Here is a 16445-nt window from a genome sequence, read left to right on the forward strand (position 1 = left end):
GAAAGGGAACATAGTAAACAGATTTAGATGTTTCAGTTTAGATCTGAGCTTTCTGCTGAATGAGGATGTTTTTGCAATGCCTTAAACCAGACCTGAACTGCAAAGTTGATTGGCAAGCCCAAGCCATGAAGTACTTGACAGCCCCCAGTTACTATTGTTCTAGGCAAGCAGCAGCAGCAGCAACAACAACAACAGGAATCTAACCTTTTGGGGTGCCGGGTAAATACATTGTATTTGGCTTGGGGGAGGGAAGAATGATGTGGTGCACTCTAATCTTGTCTATGCTGACAGATGGTTCTGTCCAGGGTCTTGGGGAAAAGAGGGTTCACATCACTTGATACCTGACAGAACCTGGGACCTTCTGCCTTCAAAGCATCTCTTCCGCCACCGAGCTGTGCTCCCCTCAAAAATGGAGTTGCCCTCTTAAACAATTCAGCAGTTAAACCAGCAGCAACTAGGCCCCTGACAACCTTTGAAAACCTCCTCCTAACAACAAAGTGATACCGTAAAGGGAAGGTATCCGCAGTATGCAAAATACTACTCCATAATCCCACGAACCCCCTAGACTCAATCAAAAAACAATGGGAGGATGACATAGGCTATGAGATTAACCCCACTCAATGGACCAGAATGTGGTCTAAACCCCCCTTTAAAGCCATATCAACAAAAAGAAAAGAACTCACTCTGAAACTTGGTGGTACCTAACACCAAGAAAACTAGCGCTAATACGCCCAGGAACTTCACCAAAATGCTGGAGAGCATGCACCTCCACAGGCACATACCTCCACATGTGGTGGGAGTGCCCCAAAATCCAACTATTCTGGACAACAGCCACACGAGAAATATGTAAAATAACTAAGCAAGTATTAGAAATCACCCCAGAATTGGCCCTACTAAACATCTTCCAAGACAATAATGCCCATTTACACCACAAATAACTCATAACATACCTACTTTCAGCAGCCAAAAAGACCATAAACAGACACTGGAGAGACCTGTCAGGAGTAAGCATGGACCAATGGTACAAAATAGTATGGGAAACAGCCTTACTAGAAAAATTAACCAATAACCTGAAACTGACAGGGGGACAAACAGAAGAAGACGCCTTCACACCGTTATGGCTTCCCTTTATTACATACACAGCCCAACAAGAGAATGACAAAACTCCACCAACAGCATACAAATCAATATGTCTAACCTGATTCAAAAACACCCACCCACCCCACTCACACAAGAAAACAAAGATCACCACAGCCAACCACAAATGAACAACCACACCCTAGGCCAACCCCAACCTCTCTCACCACCAAAGGAACACAAGTGAATAGCAGAGAACCTGCACAAGCGATGCTGACACAAAACCCCACATATATTAAGTACAATAGAAACATCACCACCTGACATCACCCCCACTCACCTTCCCCCCACCACCTCTTTCCCCCTTTTCTTCCGAATGTCTCAACAAATGAAACTGATCTGTAAAAAATGTTACTGGGGGTGGGAGGAGGGAGAGTGAGGGACATTGCACATACTTTTGTAAACTAAGAAAATCTTTAATAAAAATACATTTTTTAAAAAATGGAGTTGCCTTGATTTTAATGACTTTACTGATCCCTTACTGCTTTGTGATCCTATGTCAAACGAGCAGTTTGTGCAACAGAAACGCCAGATAGTGAACAAGTTTTGCTGCAAAGGTGTTTCTTCCCAGATTACCATTCTACAAGCCCTGCTTCTGTCTCTTATCTCTAGGTCCTTGTCTTCTATACCTTTTTTTTAACATGGAAACACATCTTCAGGATAGCCAAGTTGTGCGAAATAACAACACATACCCTTTATTTTATTTTAATCTATATACATTGGTTCAACTGAAGTTACAGAAAGCATCGTAAACATCCCATTCTTGAATCGGAGCTAGAAAAAGCATCTCTATTTTATCAGTGTTGAACTTTTTTCTAAAAAATGGAAGGGTGTGAGATATTTAAAGTTTGATCTCACCCCTGCACATTTCAGTTGGAAATAAGTGGAAATCCCATTTCTTTCTTATATTTTTTCCTAGCTGACCCTACCTGGGCATTACACCAGCGGTTTGGATCCTTGCAATCCTATGCCTGTCTACTTGCAAGCAAGTCCTCTTGACTTATAGTCTCATGTAACTGCACAGTATTGCAACCAAATGAAAGAAAGGCTTATAGCGGTTGTGTTTGAAAGTTCTTTGACAAACCTGGTGGCGTCTGGAATTATTTGTGTGCGGTTTTCTTCACAAAGTTACTCAGTTTTATTGCTCCGATATTTATTACTCCTGTAATCCAAAGCTAACATGAATTGCAATGTTTGGATTCCGCATGCCTCAGTACGATAATCTGATATTGTACAGCTGCTCATTTTATGCCTTTTTCTTCTTCTTCCCACCTCCGGTAGTCTTGGTGCTTGGTGGCGCCTGTGGTGAAACAGGGGATTCTTCCTTTGGCGAAGACTGCAGCTGTATCGATGCTTCCTCCAGCTCTCTGCACAAACTTTCCTCCAGCTCCTGAGCTGCTTTTTCTGCTGCAGCTTCTTCTAGCTTTCTGGCTTCCTCTGCCTCCCTCATAGCATTAAGCCTGTGGCCAGAGTGGGGTGGGACAGAGAAGTTGGGGGGTCAGATTCTCTTAAACCAAAAAGTCGTAACACAGTTCAGAACACGTGAGCCACGAAACAACAAATCCATAAATGGCACCCATGCAAATGTTAGGACGATATCAAGGAGCCATTATTCCTTATCGAAACAGCCAGCTGCATGTTCAGATGCAAACTTTGCTTAATCATTTTTAATTAATTAATTAAATTAATTTTTATTATTACGGTCACAGACCAGTTCCGGCTCATTTACAATATCAGGAAAATCATAAAACACAACAGGAATACACTGAATTGCAATTGGGTATAACAGAGATAATACAGATATAGTAAAGGTAAATTAGGTCCAGTCGTGGCCGACTCTGGGGTTGCGGTGCTCATCTCGCTTTATTAGCCGAGGGAGCCGGCGTACAGCTTCCAGGTCATGTGGCCAGCATGACTAAGCCGCTTCTGGTGAACCAGAGCAGTCCACAGAAACGCCGTTTACCTTCCCACCGGAGCGGTACCTATTTATCTACTTGCACTTTGAGGTACTTTTGAACTGCTACGTTGGCAGGAGCAGGGACCGAGCAACAGGAGCTCTCCCTGTCTTGGGGACTCAAACCGCCGACCTTTTGATCGGCAAGTCCTAGACTCTGTGGTTTAACCCACAGCGCCACCCATGTCCCACATACAGATATAGCAGCAGTTTAAGCAAAGATCAAGATTTAATATATATTTTAAACTGCTGAATACAGGTACAGCGGCAGTTTAAAATATATATTAAATCTTGATCTTTGCTTAATCATATCAGCCTAAGCAAAGGAAGTAAATTATCCCCTAGTGAAGAAAACTAACTATTTTGCTAAAGATGACCAGTGGTACTTGCCATTGTCTTCTTGATTTGAACATTTTGATGCTAAGGCTCAAACTTGGAAGTGGCATGTATAAGTATGTTCTTTCTCTCAAGTTTCTAATTTTTCCAGGTACCCTGTTCACTTTGCTTCCTTAGCTCCATAGATATATTTCATTAAAAATCAAGGCTCACTACAGCTACTTCTAACGCTAAGGCACAGTTTAGCCTTACATGTGAACATGAAATCTCAATCTGGCATAATAGAAGGCAGACTATAGCAATGAAGGGCAGGTATTGCCAGCATGTCTCCAATGAAAACAGCCGGGCAAAGCACCCTGTTTTATGATGGGATAACTCAGTTGGTAGAGCATGTGACTCTAAATATCAGGCTCGTTGGTTTGAGCCCCACATTAGGCAAGAGATTCCTGCCTTGCAGGGAGTTGGACTAGATGACCCTCATGGACCCTTCCAACTCTTATGATTCTATGAACGCATGTGGCAAGGCTCCTGCCAAATTTGGGAGCAGGTTAGAAACCATGATCCACAAGCAAAAAAGCTGAAAACTCACTTTGCTTCTTCTTCAGCTTCTTGGATTTCCTTCAGTACAAGGAATTCAGCGTGCCGAATCCTGTTGTCTATAATGGTTTCTTTCACGACTTCCAAGTGTTTGTAGCCGGCAAAGAATTTGTTGACAAAAAAGATGTAGATCTGGCTCATCCATAAACCAAGTTTGTCCTTCTGCTCGTTCTTTGCACTTTCGAGGCTATCTGCAAGACGGCGGAGCGAGGGGATGGGAAATAAAATGGAGTTTTAGTTGTAGGGCAGGGGACGACCAACGAAGCGCCCTCCAGTTATGTGTGATGCCTACAACTGCCATCATCCCTGGCTATTGGCTGTGCTGGCTGAGGATGATGGGCGCTTCTGCAGCAGAGCACCCCCTTTGGCCAACCCCTGTTGTAGGGGAAAGACTATCATAGCTTCATAGCAGAGCACATGCTTAGGATGCAGAAGATCCTATGTGGATCCAGGGGTGGAGGAAGGTGGGGCGGTGGAGGCGGAATAGGCAGGGCCAGAATTAAAAGTGGGCTGAGCAACAAATGTGAATTTTGCCTTTTGCATGGTAAGCTAGTTCCTTTCCATCCTCTGCCCAGGCAAGCGAGCAGCATAATCAGAGTCTGGGGATCCATTCGAACCAGACAAAAGCACCCAAGATGGCTGCACAGACCTGACATTTTGCAACAATGCTTTCTTCTAAGCAACCTTCATTTGAAGGGTAGTGGGATGTTGGTTGTGGGGATTGTTATTTTGCTATTTTGAAAAATCAGTAACATTTTCTTTTCTTTTTTTAAAGGAGGGTGCAAAGCAGGGTTAGTGAGGGGTGTATCTCATGAGGTGTATGGCCCCGGGGAGAGTCCTGGGGGGCAGACAGAGATGCATAGAGGGCTGTATTTAGACCCTGGGCCAAAGGTTCCCCATCTGTGCAATACTGTTGGCTTATGGCTTGCAATCCACTGCAGAATTCAAGCACGCTTCGTTTGGGACTTAGCTGTGGGGTCAGAGCAACTTGTCCCGTTGTGAAAGCCTTCAAAAAAGGAAGGTGCAAGTTATTGTGTTCTGGTCTGGTGTTCTTTTACTGCCCTCTTGTGACAGCAGGAAATCTTACAGGAATGTGTACTCAAATACTGCACAATCTGCAGCTCAGTGTGACCCTTCAACAAGCAGCACCTCTAATTAGATTAGAGACATAGCTGTCAGCTTACAGATTTGAAAATAAGGGACCAGCAGCCTCGAAAATAAGGGATCAGCAGCCAAAATAAAGGATTTTAGTCAACCAGCAGCCAAACGAAGCCTCAAGTGGTGGTTCCCACAGCGCAGCAACCCGGCAAAGGGGATGCAGCAAGGAAAACCACCGTCACCTCTCTGCTGGGAAGCGCTGAGCAAAGGCGAGTCCCCAGGCAACGCGGCCGATTTGATCAGCACAAAGCATGCAAGCTCCACCCCCAGTGGTTCTTAGACTCCTTATTGGGTGAGCAACACAGCCAAGTGACACAGTTGGAGCCTCCCTCTTCCCTGGCCGGCAGGGAGGGAGGGAGAGGAGCTGCTTCCTTTGAAACCCGGGAAATTTAAGGGACATCATCAATAAGGGACAGCAGCGGGACATGGCGCTGGGATAAGGGACTGTCCCGCCAAATAAGGGACACTTGACAGCTATGGATAGAGAAGGGAATGCTGTTCAAATAAATAAAGGTCAACTTATTGTGGGTGCCAACACAATCCAGAAGTAAAGAAACAAAACACCCAGAATATAGGAAAACAAAGAGATATACTAAAAGGGCAACATCTTTAGCTTGCTCAATGGTTAAACATGAAAGCAAACAAAATAAATCCTAACAAAGGTTTTTGGAAACTGCATTCTGGGTTATGAAATTGTGTGGGTGGGTGTGCCAAACATAAACGTACATATATTAATAATAGCAACTCCCAAAATGCAAAAAATGATTCTTTACGTTGATAAAAAAATGATCCATACTTGATAGCTTGCTATCTAAAAAGCTCTAGTTTTCTCACCTGCTAATTCCTTCATGGGAGCGCTAAGAATTGACTCTTGCCCTGCTTCCACGCTTGATAGAGACTGAGCTACACTTTCTTCTTTCTCTTCCACGATAGCAGAGAAGGTGACATTAAAATTCATGGCTGAAAGGAAGAAAAGCATCTGCTATATATTTTGGAAAGTCATTTGTCTCTTTGCCTGTTCTCTATGCATTTCAGACACCTCTTAAGTTACCACAACCAAATTTTGCACTATAGTTCTTGAGATAAAGGGGCGAGTTTTTGTCGACTACAACCGGATGCCCTTTTGAATCAAGGTGGTGGTGGGCTGAGCCTTCCTAAACTGCACTGACTTTAAATGCTGGTGTCATCACCCGTAGAACTCAGCACGGTTCTCAACATAAAGATACAAGATGAAAACACAAAAAATGCAATAACAGGAACAAACAAACCAAAAACCACATGAGCCAATAACACACACACACGTCCCACAAACACATTTAAATCATTACAGGATGTTAGACTGTCAAAGGCCTAGTTGAACCACATTAATTTCAATGCCAGTTTTTCCCTCAGAGCAAAAAAAGATCCTGTACAACAAGGCTCAGATTGGAAGGACCGGAATTTCCAAGGACCCACCCTGAGGAGAGAGACTTTTTTCTTTACTGGGAGATTTTGAACCATGCCGAGAACCTTTGCCCTCTTTTCCTCCATTCTTGCCTTTTCCTTTCTGTGGTAATGAGAAAAAAGATTAAAAAAAAAAATGAGTTGTTGAGTTAGGAGATCGTGTTATTTTCAAAATCTGGTACCGTAATTAAGATAAATCATAAAGCAAAAATAAATATATGCCCAGGTGAGGTTGTTCAAAAACGAGTTCATGGCAAAGACTCAAGAGAACAGTGTCAATGTTCTTTACTCTTCTATTTATTTGTTTCACAAAATTGAAATGAAACGCACGTAGCTGCTACCTGTCTGAATAGGCTTGCCTAAAGAAAAATGTTTGAAGCAGGCACTGAAAAGATTACAGCAAAGGTGCATCTGCCTGATGTCAAGAGGCCAGGAGTTCCAAAGGGAGTTCCCTGCATGTATGCCCACAACAAGATTCTGTCTGGAAGATGCTTTTGTGCATGTGCCCAAGTGGGGGGATAAGAGGTAAACTAACATTGGCTGGGAACCAAATCTCAATGCCCCAACTCAATGCCCCAATGTCTAGGCCTAACTGCCAGAACTTCCTACGCCACCCACAGAAAGCCTCAGTAAATATCCCCTCAAAAATCCACATTACACCATTCTTCCTGCTCAATACCTCTTTGCACTAGCTCAGGCCTCTTCCACATGCCCACATTTCACTGAACATTTGCCCTCGCATCTACAGTAGTACCTCGGGTTAAGTACTTAATTCGTTCCGGAGGTCCGTTCTTAACCTGAAACTGTTCTTAACCTGAAGCACCACTTTAGCTAATGGGGCCTCCTGCTGCCGCTGCGCCGCCGGAGCATGATTTCTGTTCTCATCCCGAAGCAAAGTTCTTAACCCGAGGTAATATTTCTGGGTTAGCGTAGTCTGTAACCTGAAGCGTATGTAACCCGAAGTACCACTGTACTCTGAACAAAAAATAATAATACAGAGTGCTTCTCTCTACGGCTGAGAACAGTGAAGTCTGCTATAAGTGCCTCCCCAGTTTGAAAGGGGGGTATAATAGGAGGGTGTGCCCACACCATGTTGTGCCCCTGTTTCTTTTTCTGCTCTTTTGGGTGTGGTAGCCGTTTTTGTGTTATGCCATGCAACCCCAGCGGCCATTTTGTGACTGGCGCCCACAGCATTCCAAACATGCGCAGTGGCCCCAAATGGTTGGTGATCCCCTGCTTCCATCACGTGATCACATCAGACAACCTACAAGAAAGCAAGCAGAGGTAGCAACATAATAAACAGATTGCAGTGGTAGAGGATGACGGGCAATTCAACTTCCCCAATGCCCAAAAACCTCCGAAATAACCTATTCATCATCTTTCGGGAAACTAAAGAGAGGAATGTAGGTGGGCCTTCCAGGGAAGAGAGTTGCAGAGTTAGGGGGACAACCACTGAAAAGGCCCTTTCCTGGGAACACGGAAAGTGGCCTTGTACTAAGTCAGACATCAGCTCTCTGCGATTTCAAGCAAGAAACTCTCCAAGTCCTTCCTGGACCTGGGACCTCGAAACAGCCATTATGCTTCATCACCCCACTGACCTCGGACTTCTTTCCCTTGCCAACATCCACAAAATGCACAATCTTGCTTGTGGAAGCCTTGACATGCTGGGCTTCTGTGGTCTCAGTGCTTGTTTCGCCACTGCTTAAACTTCTGGTTTGAACGGACTGGTAATTTTAAAAGAATAGAAGAAAATAAGAACAATACTGTAGTTAGTTGGAGGTGCTATATGGGGGCGGGGATAAAAAACACTTGCGCGCGCACACACACACACACACACACACACACACAAGAAAACACCCCTCTGAACTCCAGTTAGAGCTATTGTGCTTTAAAGATATGCAAGCACATAGGTCTAGATCAAGGACTCAGCTACATTGGCAAAGAAAAAGCACTTTATATGTGTTGTTGATGCATTCTAACTCACCAGATGCTGCTGTGGAGCTCCATTTTTGCCAACCCAATTTCTCATACAAAGTTTACAACGCATTTAACTGAAACGCTTCTTTGATGTGTCTAGATCCAGCACCAGAACTTCATTTCTGAGCGTGGTCACATCCACACCATACTTTTAAAGCGCACGGCTTCCCCCAAAGAATTATGGCAACTGTAGTTTGAGAAGTGTGTTGTGGACTGTGGCTCTGTGAGGGTTGAACTACAGCTCCCAGGAGAACCCATGAGCTTTAAATGTGCTGTAAATGAATGGTGCTGATGTGGCCTTTGTCCATCAAGCCCAGCATTGCCTAGAAGCATAATAGAATTACAGAGCTGGCTCCATGAGGGTCATCTAGTCCAACCCCCCTGCAATGAAGGAATATTTGGCCCAACGTGGGGCTCGAACCCACGACCATGCTCTACCGACTGAGCTTCCAGGTTTTCAGGCAGAAGTATTTCCCGTCACCTGATTTTTTAAAAACTGAACCTGTGACATTCTACAAAAAAAAATCCTGTGTCCTATCACTGAGTTAACAGTCGCTTTTTAAAAAATTAGGACCCTTATGATGTTGCCTGCCTTTGCCCCCACAATGGGCTTGTTCCATGAGTCCTTGTGTTCTGTGGCAGAGGAAACTTGCACTGTCCTCATGTGACCAGTTCCCCTGCCCCCCGTTCTCCAGGGTGGCGGTCAGCGCCATTTGGTGTTTATTGATATCATAGTTCCTCAGAACTGCTAGTGCTTTGGCCCCCGGGAGTCTTACCACCAGAGGAACATAAGAAGCCCCCTTACCCCCCAAGGCAGACCACTGGTCAATCTAGCTCAGTGTTAACCCTACCGCTGAGCTGCCAGCAACTTCTACCCCTAAGGCCCAGAGAAGTCAAAACAAGATTGTGTCCATGAATACAGCCTTAAACTCCTTTTCGTTCCCAGAAGATGTTGAGTGGTAGAATTCACATAAGGGGCCTGTTGTTGTTGGCATCCGTCTGTCTCAGGAGACAATGGAATAATGCGCCTTGGGGTTGAGGTCAAGCTGTTGGAAGGCTGCAGCGCCTGCTGTGGCCGTCGAGACCGATACAGGAGAGACATGTTTTGTTGCTGCTGGGGCAGATGAAGGTGTCCAGCTGTGTTGCTGCAGATGCACCATGGCGTTTCTTCTTTGTAATGCTGACATCTTTGTAATGCAGAGCAGGCCAGAAACCAGTTCCCCGTAGAGCACATCCGTCGGGATCCTACCATCTTCCATTCTGTGGACATGAGCAAGCCGGCATAGACATCGCTGAGACAGGAGTGCAAATCTGCTGGGAATGTGAGCTTGAGAGAACGCATTGTTGCTGGGAATTCTGTCTGGCTATGTGATCCCCCAAATCCTCCTGATGTGGAAGGCGTTGAAGCATTGCTCCTGACGGTTTTAAGGGGCCAATGTACCCTGTCAAACCCGCCCCCTCTTTGAAGATCCTAAGTTTGCTTGATATGTCTGGCTTCCGTTCCGGAAAGTGCCCAAACTCAATTTGGGAGGCCAGCAAACCTCGTGAAAGGCTGCTGCTGCATTTAACTCATCCCTTACCTGTAGCGAAGAGAGTCGATGTTTACGCTCTGAGAACTAACCTGATCAGAGAACAAGTCCTGAACCAAAGGAGGCCCAGCAGCCGGGTCTATGAACTCATCTGTTCTGAAGGAACTTGTTGTTGTTGAACGACTGGATTCTTCCGCTTGCTGTTTCAGCATCTCATCGGTGACGTACAACAGGGCACAGTCCAGCAGAGCTTCGAAAAACTCCAGGAAAACAAGCTGTAGCACAACAAAGGAAGAAGAGAACAAGTCACTTCTAATCGACAAGATCAAAGGATCCTCCAGGCATCTTTTTATTGCACAATTCTTATGATTAACGAGTCATGCCCACTTTCAGTACCGTTTGTACCTGCGAAAGTTTTGGGATGGACATGTTGCTTCTTTTCCAACCAGTGCATGTCTTTCCTGCTGAAATCCACTTACTTTTTAGTCCACAAAAGTTCTGGTTTATTTTTGTCCTTCTTCTGTTGCACTACAGCCCCTCCAGACAGCAATAATTTGGCTGCACTGGAGAAGCGCTGCAGAACAAGCCAAATTGGAATAAACCCACCGCTAATCCACCAAGAACATGTGGCAAAATATTCCTGGAGGGGTCCTAACTAGGGACCTGTGGAACGGCTGAGCTGCAAGCAGCTGTCAGAGAGGAGCCAGGTCAGCAACTGTGTTAGGCGTTCGAACCAGGAGTCAGCGCTGAGGAACACGCCAAAACACACCAGATGTAGGGCAATCATTGTTGCTCAGGGATGCGGTATGACCAGGAAATTCTTCATAGCCCTTTCCAACCTAGGAGGGTCCAATGAGAAGCCTGGATGGGTGGAGCCAATCTGGAGTCTGAGATTACTTCACTGTGGGTTCCAGTGATGGACCTTCAAGAGGTCTCCCATCACTGAGTTATTACTTGTTGTTCAGTGGTTCTCAACCTGTAGGTCCCCAGATGTTGTTGGACTACAACTCCCATCATCCCTGAGCTCTGGCCTCGCTAGCTAGGGGTGATGGGAGTTGTAGTTCAACAACATCTGGGGACTCACAGGTTGAGAAAGGCTGTATGTTGTCAGTTCTACCAATTAATTGGGGAGGGGGGCTAGTTTGTGTCAAAATGGGCCCCCAATCCTGCAATACTGTTTGCCAGATGTGAAATACAGTGAGGGCAGATTTAGGGGCAAGGATGTGAAAGCGGCTATCTCAGGGGTCAGCAAACTTTTTCAGCAGGGGACCGGTCCACTGTCCTTCAGACCTTGTGGGGGGTCGGACTATATTGGGGGGGAATGAACGAATTCCTATGCCCCACAAATAACCCAGAGATGCATTTTAAATAAAAGGACACATTCTACTCATGTAAAAACACCAGGCAGGCCCCACAAATAACCCAGAGATGCATTTTAAATAAAAGGACACATTCTACTCATGTAAAAACATGCCAATTCCCGGACCATCTGCAGGCCGGATTTAGAAGGCTATTGGGCCGGATCTGGCCCCTGGGCCTTAGTTTGCCTACCCATGGGCTACCTGGTTGCTGACAGGTATGTTGTTTCCTTGCAAAGCTCTCGAGATAAGGCAGGAAGCACAGCCCTCACTCTGATTGCCTCATCATGGCAGCACCACATGATGACATGGCATCATAACTGTTATGTACTGAAGTTCTCACCCTGGGCCAGCAGGGGGATACTGTAGATAGTTATGCAAATAAGGGATCAAAAGTGACGTTCAGTGATTGGATAGTTTTAGAAAATTATTACAGTTACACTGTACTGGAGCTCTATATAAGCAGGCTGACTGAACCCTTCAGTTCAGTTCTGTTCTGGCCTGTGAATAAACAAGAGCTGTTTGAAGAATCGCTGTGTCGTCTGATATGCTCACCCACAACTTAACAATAACAACGCCAAATCAGAGTGAGGACCATGCTTCTGGGTCTTTGTGGTAGAAGGGGGAATGATGCCTGGTGGGCAATTGATGCTGGCCGGATCATGGAACAGACGCCAGGAAAAAGCAAATGGGGCAGTTTAATTTCACTCGCCCAAAGTCCCACTTCGAGTGGCTCAGCTCTACATTAGAATATTATATGACTCATCATATTGATTAACTAGCAAAAGCTTTTGTTCTTAAACAAAGTTCCTTCTGGGCGAAGGACAGTCCAAGCCCAACCAGCTCCCGAAGTGGGTTGGCTCTTTTCAGTGTAGCTGCAGAAATTTACACCCAGACCATATTTCCCCACACTCTCCCGAAATACATATACCTCGTGTTCTAAGTTAGTGTCATCTCCATCACGCACACAAGGGCTGTCTTTGGCCAGTATATTCACAATTTTGGTAGCGGTTAACTGCTTGCTTACGAGTCTTAAATCCTGGAGAATGAAGCGACAACAACAAAATGGTTAGTGTTATCCAAGTTTCTCAATTTGGCATGTGCTGCTACCTAGTTCATGTTCTCCCAAATGATACATGGGCCAAAATGCAAAAGCTACAATAAGCTGTAAATGCAAAAGCTACAATAAGCTGTAAATACGAAGGCATATATTTGTGAAAACATGCAAAAGCTACAATAAGCTGTAAATACGAAGGCATATATTTGTGAAAACATGCCAATATTAGGTTACACATGCTTTGTGAAAATGTGTATATTAGGCCGCCATCGCATACAAAAACTGAAAAAATTCTATGCAATTCTATAGTATGAGAAATTTGTGATAAAATATTGATAATTTTTCATGAGGGCTTTTTTAAAAAATAACAAAATAACAAACTGATGTGGAAATGCAGAGAATGGATGACAGGAAAAATGAGAACCTGAGATGAACCAACACTGACAGATAACATCCGTCGCTAACAAGACCCGAAATAAATCCTTGAGATGGTGATTACTTTCAGCATCCAGAGGAAGTGCCTCATCTTCATGGTCGGTTCGTACGGAGCAACGGGATTTGGTCGACAAAAGGCCCTGAATATCTCCCAACACTTGTCAATGTAATTGATAGCGTAGACTGTTTGTTGCCGGTCGCTGAACAAGATGCCTGCAGAGGCAAACGGGGGCGGGGGGGGAGAGAAGAGCCAGATGATGAAAAAGGCCCAAACATCTGTGTGTAAATGAAATCTGGGGAAATGTAGGAAACCAAACCAAACGAAAATGCATAGCCCACCTTTTATTTGGCAGGCGTTAGGACAGATATTCTTGACCATCAACTTGCAGAAGCACTTGAAGAGGCGGGGACTCGTATTGCTGGAGTTAAAACAGGAATTCGATATAGCAGTCACTACTGCGATATGCGGAGGAAACAGGTTTCAGAAATTCAGAAGAGATTGCATTTTAGAGTTATGTGTTGTAGGGCTGCAGTTTTTCATCAGCTAATTGGTTTGGTTATTTTTGTTTTGTTTTTTTTAAACTATGTTGACTATTTATGGATCCAAAACCAATAATTTTTTAGAAACTATCCCTCCCTAATCCAGAAGATAGGAGTTGGGCATTGCATCCGAAGGAACATCCAAACAACGTTCTAAGTTCCTATCGTGGGCAACCGTTTATATAGAAGGCAATCAACAGTTTACATTGAGCAAAAGGTTTTATAATGTTCTTTGTCTTCATTCTAAGAACATATATAATAAAGCCATACCAGTCAGTTTCAAAAGAGTCTTTATGCTTCAAACCTTGTGCCCGTTTTACTTTATTATCTATATTATTTTGTGTGTCTGTGTGTGTACATGTTATATGTTGGAAGAATCAAATAAATCATTTTAAAAACTGAATTGAACATTCATTCCAATTTGTTTGCAGGGAAGTTCCATGACAAGCATTAATCCTGATTTGCTTGTGGAGTGTTTGTACATCTTCCCATTAATCATTTGCTCATTCAACACTTTTCAAGGCAATTACCTGTCACTTTCCAAAATTCTAGAAGTCTATTTTTCAGAAATGGATTTTTTTGACCTAGGGCAACACAGCACTTTAATCTACTTTAATGGCACAATTCTAATTATCCAATATCCACTTGAACCCCCACTGACAGCCTGGAGGTGCCTTGTGTTGAGATTTTAAACTGGTGACTTTTCAGCAAACTATTCTCAGGTTCGGCGCTACCTTAGCTGATGGACGAGCCACTTACTCAAACTCCTTATGATAGATGTGGAAGGACAAATAGATGAGATACGTCAAAAACATTCGGAGTAGCAAAGTCTCATATGGAGAGTGAATCTCTTCAAGTAATGTTTTATCTGAAAAACAAACAGAAACACTGTACTGTATACAGTGAGCAATGCAGAGGTAGAGTTCTAACTTGAGTTGTCGTTTTTTTAGGTCAACTTGTTTTCATTCCTGACTTTAATTGAAAATCTTGGTGTGTGTTTTATGTTTTGTGTAATTAATTATAATTATAGGTAGGTAGCCGTGTTGGTCTGCCATAGTCAAAATAAAAAAATTCCTTCCAGTAGCACCTTAAAGACCAACTAAGTTAGTTCTTGGTATGAGCTTTCGTGTGCATGCACACTTCTTCAGATACACTTCTTCAGATACACGTGTGTGTATCTGAAGAAGTGTGCATGCACACGAAAGCTCATACCAAGAACTAACTTAGTTGGTCTTTAAGGTGCTACTGGAAGGAATTTTTTTTTTAATTATAATTATTTTAGGGTAAAGACAGTGGCGTAGTGTGGGTTCTCAGCACCCAGGGCAAGGCAAGTAATTTGCGCCCCCTAACCCGTGGATTTTAGCACTCGAGTCTCTTCTGCGGCCCCCAGATGTTGCGCCAGGTGCGGCAGGCCCCCCCTGCACCCCCCACGCTACGCCACTGCTCCCACCACAAGTCTTCAGGACAGCCATCTGAAGGCTGGCGCGGGGAGAAGGTCTCTCCGCCCCACCGCCAGGCTTCGGAGCAGCTTTCCGAAGGCTGGCGGTGGGGCGGAGAGACCTCCTCCCGCCGCCAGGCTTCGGAGCAGCCTTCCGAAGGCTGGCGGTGGGGCGGAGAGACCTCCTCCCACCGCCAGCCTTCGGAGCATCCTTCCGAAGCCTGGCGGCGGGAGGAGGTCTCTCTGCCCCACCGCCAGGCTTCAGAGGAGGTCCGAGGACAGTGGGGAAGACGCGCTGCGCTTCCCCGCTGTCCCGGAGATTTCCCTATGGACTTTTGTCTTGCGAAGGGCCGGCCAAACGCGCCCCCCCCCCAATGTTGTGCCCGGTGCGGCCGGCACCCCTGGCACCCCCCACGCTACGCCACTGGGTAAAGACATTCTGAAAACTGGCTTATGTCATGCACATAAAACAGTTATATCCCTTCCATCCAGTATGGATTACCGGCTACGCTAACTGAACAATAGCAAGAGAACTGTACCAAAAGTAAAGTCATAATATGAGGCTCACCCCACGTGGTGGCGGCGGCTTGTGCCCATCGGGACTGGTAGGGCAGAAGCAAGGGAGACCAACAGCAGGTGAAGCCAGAGTCAACGATAGGCAGGATCCAACCCCGATTGGGACATGTGGGGTGACTCTGTGTGTGTGTGTGTGTGTGTGTGTGTGTACACACGCAAACCTAAGGCTTTGCTTAAACTTGTGGAGTCTCTTCCATTTGCCGCCACCCCATGATTTAGTGACACATGCAAACTGGGCCAATCATTGAATTTCAACGCAAGGCGTTGGCTTCATAAAGTTGCAAATGGGCTATTTACCCATGCTTATTGGTTGCTGCTCTGCCACTACTAAAATAACATGGACCAGTCTATTCTATTAGGAATGCAAACCATTCAGGATCCTATCCATGTCGGCCAGCGTAAGGTTGCAGTGGTGGAATCTGCAGTCCTTTAGAAATCGCCAGAACTGAAGCTTCGTCATCAGGAAAGTGTTATCAAGAGAATGGTCATATCCTAAGCTGCTGTAGAAGGTGTAGATTCGCCTCAGTTCTGAGATATATCTCAGTACAGCAAACTCTGTCTGGAGACAAATATACATAGTTTTCGATAGAAAACCCGTAACAAAAAAGTATAAGTATTTTGTCGTATTAAATAAGCTACGTAGATATGTATAATAAAATATTTTTGTATTTATATACCTCATATTTATTAATATTTGCCAGTCTGACTTACTAATGAAGCTCTTTGGGGAAAGGGTTTTTCTACGCATTAATTGTGTCTGTGTATTATCTTACTATTATTATTGTCCTTTTTGTATGCTACCTTGAAAACTCTATGATCAGTAGCAATAAATAAGACTAAAGGAGGATTTCAATGATGTGCTACGTTGAATGTTCCACAGCTCAAGCATTTCAGTCTGCCAGAACAAATG

The 16445-nt window shown here is 44.7% G+C and overlaps 1 protein-coding gene across 5 annotated transcripts in view; it reads right to left on the reverse strand.

Moving 5' to 3' along the window:
• Positions 1-1532: 1532 nt before the first annotated feature.
• Positions 1533-16445, reverse strand: part of RSPH10B (radial spoke head 10 homolog B) — a 30436-nt gene continuing 15523 nt past the window's right edge. For all 5 annotated transcript variants that reach the window (XM_082199665.1, XM_082199668.1, XM_082199667.1 and 2 more), the window contains 11 exons: positions 15905-16094; positions 14281-14389; positions 13321-13400; positions 13046-13194; positions 12421-12528; positions 10224-10406; positions 8224-8349; positions 6638-6728; positions 6017-6142; positions 4017-4215; positions 1533-2597 (listed from right to left, as the gene is read on the reverse strand). In XM_082199665.1, the coding sequence (XP_082055791.1) occupies positions 2384-2597; positions 4017-4215; positions 6017-6142; positions 6638-6728; positions 8224-8349; positions 10224-10406; positions 12421-12528; positions 13046-13194; positions 13321-13400; positions 14281-14389; positions 15905-16094 (1575 nt within the window). In that variant the 3' untranslated portion in view covers positions 1533-2383. The remainder of the gene's footprint in view (positions 2598-4016; positions 4216-6016; positions 6143-6637; positions 6729-8223; positions 8350-10223; positions 10407-12420; positions 12529-13045; positions 13195-13320; positions 13401-14280; positions 14390-15904; positions 16095-16445) is intronic.

The sequence above is a fragment of the Podarcis vaucheri genome (assembly GCF_965113315.1).
Source record: "Podarcis vaucheri genome assembly, chromosome: 14".
Classification (NCBI taxonomy): Eukaryota; Metazoa; Chordata; class Lepidosauria; order Squamata; family Lacertidae; genus Podarcis; species Podarcis vaucheri.